This window comes from Pan troglodytes, chromosome 12 (assembly GCF_028858775.2).
Source record: "Pan troglodytes isolate AG18354 chromosome 12, NHGRI_mPanTro3-v2.0_pri, whole genome shotgun sequence".
NCBI lineage: Eukaryota > Metazoa > Chordata > Mammalia > Primates > Hominidae > Pan > Pan troglodytes.
The window spans coordinates 68,932,629-68,944,696 of NC_072410.2; the positions used below are offsets into that span (position 1 = coordinate 68,932,629).

At 39.1% G+C, this 12,068-nt stretch overlaps 1 protein-coding gene across 15 annotated transcripts in view; it reads left to right on the plus strand.

Moving 5' to 3' along the window:
• ASB3 (ankyrin repeat and SOCS box containing 3) overlaps positions 1-12,068 on the plus strand; it is a 120,532-nt gene that overhangs the window by 71,447 nt on the left and 37,017 nt on the right. For all 15 annotated transcript variants that reach the window (XM_063788802.1, XM_063788799.1, XM_024354089.3 and 12 more), the window contains 2 exon segments: positions 2,063-2,240; positions 4,174-4,371. In XM_063788802.1, coding sequence (XP_063644872.1) covers positions 2,063-2,240; positions 4,174-4,371 — 376 coding nt within the window.

Sequence of the window (12,068 nt, forward strand, 5' to 3'; positions counted from 1 at the left end):
CAGCAGATGGATGGGTCTTTTTTCTTTCTTTTTTTTTTTTTTAATCCAAATTGCAGCTGTGTGCCTTTTAGGCAGGATGTTTCGTAAAAGGCGAAAGATTTGTATGATCTGAAGAGACCCTTTACATTCAAGGTTAATATTGATATGTGAGGTTTTGATCCTATTATTAAGTTGGTAGATGGTTGCTTTGCAGTTTCTATTGTATGATTGTATTATGGGGTCTTTGGGCTATGTACTTCAGTGTGTTTTTGTGGTATCAGTGTTGTTCTTTCATTTCCATGTTTAAAAGTCCCTTAAGGATCTCTGCTAAGACTGGTCTAGTGGTAACAAATTGTCTTAGCACTTGCTTGTCTGTAAAATATTTTATTTCTCCTTCGTTTGTGAAGCTTAGTTTGGTGGAATATGAAATTCTTGGTTGTAGTGTCCTTTCTTTAAGAATGCTGAAAATAGACCCCCGATCTCTCTTGCCTTGTAAGGATTCTGCTGAGAAGTCCACTGTTCCTTTTGTATGTGATCTGACGTTTTTCTCTAGCTGCCTGTAAGATTTTTTCTTTAGTGTTAACCTTCAACAGTCTGGTGACTGTATGCCATGGTGATATTCACGTTCACAGAGAGTTCTCTGTATTGCTTCTATCTGGATGTCTTCCTCTCTGGCAAGATTAGGGAAATTTTCTTAAATTATGTCCTCAAATATGTTTTCCAGGTCATTTACTTTTTCTCCTTCTCTCTCAGGAATACCAGTAATTCATAGATTTGGTTGCTTTACATTATCAAATATTTCTCAAAGCCTTTTTCATTAAAAATTTTTTATTTTTATTTTTATCTGACTGGGTTAGTTTGAAAGACTGATCTTCAAGCTCCAAAATTCTTCCTTCTGCTTGGTCTAGTCTATTAATAAAACTTGCAGTTATATTTTGAAATTCCTTAAGTGAGTTTTTCAATTCCAGAAGCTCTGATTGATTCCTTTTTAAGATGTTTATCTTAAGATGCCTTCATTTCCTGAATTGCTTTAGAAGTTTCTTTGTGTTTATTTTCAACCTTGTCTGGATCTTGTTGAGCTTCCTTGCAATCCTTGCTTTGAATTCTTTATCTGTCATTTCTGAGTTTCCATTTGGGTCAGGAACCATTGCGGGAACACGACTGTGATCCTTCAGTGGTGTCACTATATTTAGATTTTTCACAAATCCAAAATTCTTGGGGTAGTTCCTTTTCATCTGGAGATGTTCACACTTCTAATTTTTGTAATTATTTTCATGCAGGTGGGATTTTTTTCTTTTTCTTTCTTTCACTATAATATTATTGTTTTTCCCTTTCACATTTATGATTTTAAATATCAACTCAGAAACCTGTTGAAAGAGACCCTTTTTCTCTGATTGTAGGCATTATTTATCATGCAGTGGTTATGAAGAAAGAGATGTAATAGAGAGTATAGTCAATATTAGTTTTAAGGCGTGGCTCCCATATATGTCATATCTACTGATAATTTTTCATAAATCTTAGCCTGAATCAATTAGTGGCATAATTTGGATTTTATCTTTTTCAGCATTTATCAGAAATATTATCCATGTTTGATAGTTTGCATTTTTCTTTTTAAATGTTTACTTATTGGGCCCCAGAATGCTTGTTGGAGGAGGGATTGGAATGAAATGTATCCTTCATTGAATAGGATTTTTGTTTTAGCTTAAAAATGAATTCTAAGATATGAATCACTTGTTTTCTTGCTGATGTAGAGGCAAGACCTTTTTATTTTTGATAGAGACAGGGTCTTACTATGTTGCCCAGGCTGGTCTCAAACACGTGGCCTCAAGCAATCCTCTGGCCACAGCTTCCTAAATTGCTGGGATTCCAGGCATGAGCTACCCTGTCAGTTTAGCGAAGACAATTTAAATGATTACCAAGAAGTTAGCAAAGTAAATATGTTTATATAACAACATCCAACATTCAGTGAAGAGGGTAAAACTTACCGTGCTACGAAACCCTTTTATGGTAGTTCCTTTGAAATTTGTGTTGATTTTTTTAAATATTAGGGTTATCTGTTAAATGTTTTATTTTGTACCCTTAGGTGCAAATGTCAATTGTCAAGCCTTGGACAAAGCTACACCCTTGTTCATTGCTGCTCAAGAGGGACACACAAAATGTGTGGAGCTTTTGCTCTCCAGTGGGGCAGATCCTGATCTTTACTGTAATGAGGACAGTTGGCAGTTACCTATTCATGCAGCTGCACAAATGGGCCATACAAAGTAAGTGTTAAAAACAGAAAATAAACATGGTCTCTTAATCAAAAGCTAATAAAGAATAAATCTGGGCTAGACCCTTCACCTCTAGGCAAAGTCTTTGATATTCTCTTCCCTACCAATCTGCTGGGTGAACAGATCTACCCCTAATCTGTCCTTCATGCTGTCTTTTGCTCCTACTATTCCTGCACTTTCATATTGTGAGGCAGAATTGCTACAGACTGGGTAGGCTCAGGGACTTTCTCGGGGTGTTGACTCTTCCCATTGATTTCTCTAGTTATGGCTGTATCCGCCGCCTCCTCCTCCCTAGTTTTATCCCAGGCATCTTTAAGCATCAATCCGATGAGGCCATCCATGTTACCTCTCTGACCCCAGAAAGCTTTTGAGTTTGTGATGCCTGTTGGAGTGTGTGCTAAGTAGTCCTCCCTGTCTTAAACCCTTTGACTGAACTTTTCTTGATCTAACCTCAAATTGGAGAGAGAGTAAATGGGGGTTCCAGGAATCTTAGAAGCTAGTAACTTGGTTATACCTGTGAGAATATGGCTACCTATCATAAATTGGCAGTCAATAATTTTTAGAAATACATGTTTAGAATCTTTAGAGCCATAATTCTATAATAGCACTTTTTATAGCTGCTGTTAGTATTATTTAATTTAAAAAGTAATAGTAAAATATTCATTACTTAATTTAGTTTGTTTACATAGTAGGAAAACAGATTCTGCAATTTGGTGATTATGCCACTAGGTGACACAGTACTTTACTATTTCATTAATGATATTTGTAAGCATGTTTATGTCTTGTGGGAGAGTATAATTTTTCCCACCTACTTAAAAAAATTAAACACATTTATTAAAGTTAAGAGACATTAGACCATTTTAACAAAATACTTAGATTTAAAAATTTGATATTTTCCCCAATTCTTGATCATTTATTTAAACATAAGTGTTAGATATTGTACTCTGAACTTTAAATGATACCAAAACTCTCCTGGGCATTTGTTCTCAATTTTGAGAATTCTCATTGTCACTGATGATTTTCTTTATAGCCTACTTCAAAGGTAACCCCTTTTGTGAGTGTAAGTTCTACTTAAATGTTATCTTAGACATACATTACATGAGGAAAAGTCACAAAGAGAAATGTAATACTATGAAAATACTTCAGAGTAGCCCTGTCTGTCTTTTCCCAGAAAGAAGGAATTTCCTGGCTTTATCTATACAGTTTTATTTTTAATTTTAGAAGGGTAGAATAGTCCTTTTTTCTTTCCAGTTGACTGCTAGAGGTAAGTTTATAAATAACCTAAGAACTTTTGTTTTAATTATTTTCTTAGAACTTTCTCTACCTAGGAGCCAGCTTCTTTATAAATCTGCCTCCATATTTAATGAGCTCACTTTTTTTTCAGATAATAGAATATTTTAGCACAAATTATAATTTCTTCCTGATGAAAACATTAGTCTTAATTTCATGCCAATTATCATCTTAAAAAATTTTTACTAATTGGAAAAGAAAAACTAATTGGTACTTTAAGAAGGAAAATAGTGCATTTTCTTGATGCCAGTTTATACTTAGTAGAATGATGTTTTAAATAATTTATTAAACCCTAAAATATCTAACATAAAATTTGAATTTTGGGGGTTAAGGTGGTGCTAGTAAGGTAATAAAATTAAAAGATCACCTTTTCTGTTTACATATAGGAACATTAATTAATTTTGTTTCAAATGTATTTAAAGACCTTTTTATTAAGCAATAATAAGTGTAACATTTTGGAGTAAATATATAGCATGTAATAGTTTAATATTGTTGGTAGAAGGTACACCCTAGACAGAAATATTTCTTTAAATGAATCAGTTGGTAATTCTGAAAAAAACTGTGCTATAGAAATGTTGCCTACATTTATGCACATATACAAACACTAAATTCTCCTGAATTTGTGTATTTATAGAATCTTGGACTTGTTAATACCACTTACTAACCGGGCCTGTGACACTGGGCGAAACAAAGTAAGCCCTGTTTACTCAGCAGTGTTTGGGGGACATGAAGATTGCCTAGAAATATTACTCCGGAATGGCTACAGCCCAGACGCCCAGGCATGCCTTGTCTTTGGATTCAGTTCTCCTGTGTGCATGGCTTTCCAAAAGGAGTATGTATATTTGCTATGTTTTTATTTTTTATTCTTTTTTGCTGTATGGAGATGTGTCTTGAAGTGACTTTCTTTCACGATGAAACTTAGTATCTCTGTTAGTGCTGAATTGCTATCTTGGAGCACAAATAGGAAAAAAACTATGATGCTTCAGTCAAGCTGAAGCAGAAATGAGGTGATAATATCAGATTGTTTTCCTTCCTTCTTTGGATCTGGATTATATTTTTAGTGTAGCAATCTTAGGGAATACGTACAATTTAAGTAGATGCAGAAATTCGCTGATATTTTTGGTCTTCAAAACAATTCAAGAATTAAAAATGGGGCTTTATCAAGTAAGGCAGTGACTGCTTCAGGTCATTTACCATTTCAAATTTATAAGATATAAGCCTAAAAATAAAACTTTAGTTTTATAGATATTATTGTGTTTTTAATGTATTTGGTGGATAGCATTAAAAAAAAATTTTTTTTTTTTGAGACAGGGTCTCACTCTGTGGCCCAGGCTGGAGTGCAGTGGCACCATCTTGACTCATTGCAACTTCTGCATCCCAGGCTCAGGTGATCCTCCCACCTCAGCCTCCAGAGTAGCTGGGTCTACAGGTGTACACCACCACTCCCAGCTAATGTTTTTATTTTTAGTAGAGATGGGGTTTCTCCATGTTGCCCAGGCTGGTCTTGAACTCCTGGGCTCAAGCAGTTCACTTGCCTCGGCCTCCCAAAATGCTGGGATGTCAGGCGTGAGCCACGATGCCTGGCTTTATATTATTTTTGGATGTGAGTCTAAATAATTAAGTTTTTAAAAGCCCCCAAATTAATTATTTTTCTAATCTGTCATAATTCTGTGAAATAGACTAAGTGAAGAATTACTGCTGCCTTGTTAGTGTCTGGCCAGTAACTTTGTCTATAACACTCTTACAGTTTTAAAACACTAAGAATAAAGCTGTGTGTAAGAACAGCCATACTGAGTAATATCTGGTCATCCAATAATGGAATAAGTTATGAAGATAGATGCTATTGTGTTTAATGACACAGAAGAGGTTGCAGGCATACCTCAAATTGTATTGGCATTCTTGAATTCACTATTATGAATCTCTATTTAATTTGAGTAGTTATCAAGAAATTATTTACTAAGCTTTTCAGCCTTTACTATCTCTTAACATTTGCCATGTAAAATTAGTAGTTCACTATAATTTGTTTCAAGTTTAAGCTTACACGTTTTAGTAGAGATAGGGTTTCACCAGCCTGGTCTCGAACTCCTGGCCTCAAGTGATCTGTCTGCCTCCAGCCTCCCAAAGTGATGGGATTATAGGTGTGAGCCACCCCATCCAGCCTCTTAAACTTATACATTTTAGTTTGAATATTTGGGTTTTGGTTAATCTGAGTATCTGGGGCCCACTTTATGTATAACTTTCATGATTTCATAGGATTTTCTTGTGTACCCCGTTAAGTTTTGTCTTTTTAAACAGAAGAGCCCTAATTACTTTAGTTGACCTTCAGTGAGGTTGCACTGATAACTTTTAGTTGCCTTTCTCTATCCCAAATCTTAAGTCCGTTACAGAACTGAACATTTCTTATTAGACCAGAATATAATGATTTTGGATTGCGCACGCACGCGTGTGTGTGTGTGTGTGTGTGTGTGTGTGTGTGTGTGTGTTCAATATGATGATGGTCTTTTTTGGCCTTCATCTTATCTTTTGGATGAACAATGTTTTTGGTCCTTCTGGCTAAGCTCATGCCTCATCACCTTATAAGTGTAGTTTGAATTAAGCCATATAATGTAGTACCCCTGTTAACTCTGAAACACCTTAAAATTAATGATATTCCTTGGGAGCTGGGCAGTATGTTTCATGCCTTCTGTAGATTCAGATAAATGAAATTAGGTGGGAAAGATCTTAAATAGGTTTCTGGATTTTCCAAGATTAGTTGAAATTTTAGGGGGCAGACCCTTTTTTCTCCTTTGATTTCTACAAAATCAGTCAATAACACTAATTGACCATTTTGTTATGTAGAGAGCACTAAATAGATCCTGTTAAACTTACTGAGGAAGCTGAAACATACACACGATCCTTTGGGAATTTAAAACCTAATGGGAAAAACAGTATTTAGTGGCATTTACTTCACTATCTTCTGCTATCTTTGGCAAAGAAGCGTTTTTAATGTTTTTTTTTTTTTTTTGTATTTTTTTATAGAGACTCATGGAAGGGAAGTTTCCTATTTTTTTCTGCTGTGTCTGGGATAACTGCAAATAGGAGCTATTATCTCATTCTTGAATAGTGATAGAAATGATTTTTTTTCTTTTCCTTTCACGAGTACTCCAAAGTTGTATTTTTAAGGAACTCCACAGTTTGGTTTGCTTTTTATGTCTCAGTTACTCTGTAGAATTTTTTTCTGTGTAAACTTCAGTGATGCTAAGAAGTTCTTAACATGCAGTGGAGTAATTCCACTACAGCCTCTCTCTTTCTCTCTAATGACTACAAAAAACTGTGGTCAAAATTCAAAAAGAAACTACCTGAGGACTCTCAAAGGAACAAAAGCAGGTAGATTATGAAAGAGAGTGGTAACTTGGTGAAGTGACCCACATGAAAACGAATTTTCCCATTTCTTTTTCCTTTTTTTTTTGAGACTGTCTCGCTGTGTTGCCCAGACCGGAGTACAGTGGTGCGATCTGGGCTTACTGCAACCTCCATCTCCCGAGTTCAAGTGATTCTCTTGTCTCAGCCACCCAAGTAGCTGGGATTGTAGGCATGTGCCACCATGCTCAGCTACTTTTTGTATTTTAAAAGAGATGGGATTTCACCATGTTGTCCAGAGTGGTCTCAAACTTCTGACCTCAAGTGATCTGCCTGCCTCGGACTCCCAAAGTGCTGGCATGAGTCACCGCGCCTGGCCTCCTTTTTCTTCTGCTGTGTTGCCCTGAAGGCCAACCCTGATCTGGAGCTGAGTAGCACCAGTGGCACCAGCAGCTAATATCAGTCAGTAACATTAATTGACCAGTTGTTTAATATAGAGAGCACTAAATAGATCCTATTAAACTTACTGAGGAAGCTGAAACATAGACACAACAGAAAGCCTGTTTTTCTGATCAGAGGAATCAGGTAAATGGAACCCTGTGGGCCAGAGAATGGTAGGGAATCTTGGAGAAGAGAGAGCTTGGAGAAGCGGATACCCTAATTCTGCATATGAATTTGCATATTCCTGACTTACCCCGAGCTTTAAATGCACAAGACAGACCCAAATTGTTTTTTATTTTGTTTTGTTTTTGAGACAGGATCTCATTCTGTTGCCCACACAGAGTGCAGTGATATGATCATGACTCACTGCAGCCTCGACTTTCCTGGGCTCAGGTAATTATCCTGCCTCAGCCTCTTGAGTAGCTGGGACTACGGTTGTGCGCCACCATGCCTGGAATTTTTTTTTTTTGTATTTTTTGTAGAGACAGGGTTTGCCGTGTTACCTAGGCTGGTCTTGAACTCCGAGCTCAGGTGATCTGCCTGCCTTGGCCTCTCAAAGTGCTGGGATTACAGGCGTGAGCCACAGCACCCAGCCAACCTGAAATGTTGAAAGTAAGATTTGAACTATCATCAGAGTCTCAGGCTAGACCCTGAGTGGCGCATTCATGGGTCCAAGCTTAAAGCAGGAAAGTCAAGGCTTTTGAGAACTGAGCTGACGTTGGAACCACTGTATAAGGTAAAACAGAAATTGCAGTTTGAACCTAACTAGGTTATATGCTTGCTGAAATAAACAAACCAAAAAGCTAGTGTTCTTCAAAGGATTATAACAAGACCCAGGACTCAGAATTTATACAGCATAACATTCACAATGTCCAGGAGACAACCTAAAATTATTTGACATATGAAGAACTGATAAAACATTACTAAATCTCATGGGAAAAAGCAATTAATAGATGCCAGTCCTGAGATGGTCCAGATATTAGAAATATCAGATAATTGAAAGCAGCTGTTATAATGGTGCTTCATGAGGCTAACACACTGGAAAAAATGAAAAGGTAGAAATTGTCAGCTGAGAAGTAGAAACTATAAAAAAGACTGAAAAATACAATAATCTGCAATGAAAAATTTACTACATGGACTCCATAGCCAAATGAAAGATATAGGAAAGAGTAAATTAACTTGAAAGTAAACCATTAGAAATTATTAACAAAGGGGAAGACATGCTGTCTGGCAGCTGGAGTGTGCAGACTGGCCTGGCACAGCCATGCAGCTTCTGGAGTTTCTGTTGGTTAGAGATTCAGGAATAGCTTGGTGGGCAGTTCAGGCTTGGAGGTTTCTCTTATAGTTGCATTAAATATCAGATGAAGCTACAGTCATTAGCAAGCTTGACAGGAGCCAGAGGATCAACTTCCACAGAGGCTCACTGACATGGATCACTCATATGGCTGGGTGTTGGCAGGAAACCTCGGTTTCTCTCTATAAAAGCCTCCCCACAGGACGGCTGCAGTATCCTCATGGCATGGTAGCTGATTCCCTCAGAGGAAGAGGTCTAAGAGAGAACAAGACGGAAGTCACAGTGACCTGGTTCATTGAAATTATGGCTGTCACCTCCGCAGATCACATACACAAGCCCTGATTCAATATGGAAAGACTGTACAAAAGCACAAATAGGAGGAGGAGAGGATGATTGGGGGCCATCTTGGAGGCTAGCTGTCTCACACATTATCTCTGAAATTGCTGTTTTTTAATTCTGAAATTTTCAAACATACGTAAATGTAAAGAAATTGGTACAGTGAACTCCCATAGACCCATCATCATTCATATTCAGTAATGATCAAGGAAATGCCATCATTTTATTTCGTACAAATATCCCTGAGAAACATGCTCTTTCCACCTCCAGCCTTCATCTAAACATCTTATACCAACTTTCTTTAGATTTCAGTGTTCCAGGCTCTCTCCTTCTCTCCTCTTTCTGGTATGTTTATGGGGTAGAGGCAAGACCAATACAAAGAAAGAAGGCCCTTTATGCTGGGCATCTAGGCTTTTTCAGACATCCTCTGAAACCTAGGCAGAGTCTCCCAAACCTCAACTCTTAAATTCTGTGCACCCACAGGGTTAACACCATGACCATGTGGAAGCCACCATTGTGACTTGTACCCTCTGAAACAGTGGCCTGAGCTGTACCTGGGCCCCTTTGAGCCATGGCAGGAGTGGCTAGGATGCAGGGACTAGTGTCCCAAGGCTGTGGAGGGCAGTGGGGCACTGGGCCTGGCCCATGAAACCATTCAGTCCTCCTAGGCCTCTGGGCCTGTGATGGGTGAGGCTGCTGGGAAGGTCTCTGAAATGGCTTTGAGGCCTTCCACCACCCCCTGGTGGTTTTGGCTATTAGCAGTTGCCTCCTTTTTACTTAACGCAAATTTCTGAAGTCTGCTTGAATTCCTTCCCTGAAAATAGGCTTTTCTTTTCTACCATTTGCCAGGCTGCAAATTTTCCAAACTTTTATACTCTGCTTCTCCTTTAAATGTAAGTTCCAACATTAGGTCATGTCTTTGCTCATGCATATGAGCATAGGCTCTTACAAGCAGACAGGCTGCTTTGCTGCTTAGAAGTTTCTTCCAGCAGGTACCCTAAATCATCACTCTCAAGTTCAAAGTTCTACAGGTCCCCAGAGCAGGGGCACAGTGCATTCAGGTTCTTTGCTAAGGCATAACAAAAGTGACCTTTGCTCTACTTCCCAGTAAGTTCTGCTTTTCCATCTGAGACCTTGTCAGCCCAGCCTTTACTTTTATTCACTATCAGCACTTTGGTGACAACCATTTAACCAGTCTTCAGGGAGTTCCAAACTTTCCCTCATCTTTCTGTCTTCTTCAGAGCCCTCCAAACTCTTCCACTCTCTGCCCATTACCAAGTTCCCAAGTTGCTTCCACATTTTTAGGTATCTTTATAGCAATGCCCCACTCTTCAGTGCCAATTTTCTGTATTAGTTCGTTCTTGCATTGCTATAAAGAAATACCTGAGACTGGGTAATTTATAAAGAAAAAGGTTTAATTGGCCCATAGTTCCACAGGTTGTACAGGAACCATGATGTTGGTGTCTGCTCAGCTTTTGGAGACACTTCAGGAAACATAATCATGGCAGAAGGCGAAGTGAGAGCAGGCTGCTTCTTACATGGCAGGAGCAGGAGCAAGAGAGTGAGTGTGGGAGGTGCCACACACTTTTAAACAACTAGCTCTCACAAGAACTCCCTACTGTGAGGACACTACCGAGGGGGATGGTGCTAAACCATTTATGAGAAACCCATCCCCATGATCCATTCACCTCCCACCAAGCCCCACCTTCAACACTGGGGATTACAATTCATCATGAGATTTGGGTGGGGACACAGATCCAAACCACATCAGTAGATCTAGGGTGGGGACTGATATTCTGCATTTCTTTCTTTTTCTTTTCTTTTCCTTCTTTCTTTCTTTCTTTTTTTTTTTTTTGAGACAGAGTCTGACTCTATCACCCAGGCTGGAGGGCAGTGACACCATCTCGGCTCACTGCAACCACCACCTCCCGAGTTTATGCAATTCTCGTGCGTCAGCCTCCTGAATAGCTGGGATTACAGGTATGTGACACCATACCCGGCTAATTTTTGTATTTTTAGTAGAGATGGGATTTCACCATGTTGGCCAAGCTGTTCTATAACTCGTAAGCTCAAGTGATCTGCCCCCCTTCACCTCCCAAAAGTGTTGGGATTACAGGCGTGAGCCACTGTGCCCGGCATACTCTGCATTTCTTTCTTTTTTTTTTTTTTTTTTTGAGACGGAGTCTCGCTCTGTCGCCCAGGCTGGAGTGCAGTGGTGCGATCTCAGCTCACTGCAAGCTCTGCCTCCTGGGTTCATGCCATTCTCCACCTCAGCCTCCTGAGTAGCTGGGACTACAGGTGCCCGCCATCACGCCCAGATAATTTTGTTTTTGTGTTTTTAGTAGAGATGGGGTTTCACCATGTTAGCTAGGATGGTCTCCAACTCCTGAGCTCCAGTGATCTGCCCGCCTCAGCCTCCCAAAAGTGCTGGGATTACAGACGTGAGCCACCGCACCTGGCCCATACTCTGCATTTCTAACAAGCTAACAAGATGGTGCCAATGCTGCTGATCCACAGACCACACTAAGTAGCAAGAGTCTAGAACTGTGCTGCCCAAATTGGTAGCCACCAGCCACATGTGGCTATTTAAATTAATGAAAATTAAGTAGCGTTATAAATTACTTCTTCAGTTTCCCTAGCCACCCTTCAAATGCTCAAGAGTCATGTGTGGCTAGCTACCCTACCGAATAGCACATCATCACAGAAAAGTCCGCTGCATGGCAGTGGTATAGAGAATTGACTCATAGTAACTCTCCTACAGCTGATTTTTAGACCAGAACAATTATTTATTCACAGCAAAAGAAGACCTGGGCAGGGTAAACAGCAACAGGTTACTTATAGTATTTATTTCCTCTTTCTGGAACGGACAACCCAGTGTTCCTAAAGACAATATGGAAGGTTGTTTTGTTAGCTCAACACTTGAGCAAAAGAGGTTGGATATGTTTACCAGATTGTGAGAATGGATGAATTGCTTTTCTTCACACTAGAAGTATATTTCTCTTAGTAACTAGTATTGGGCATAAGAATCAGGGCTGAGAATGCTGGGGGAAGACTTCCTATTAAGAAACTGCCTTTTGGCTGGGTGCGGTGGCTCACGCCTATAATCCCAGCACCTTGGG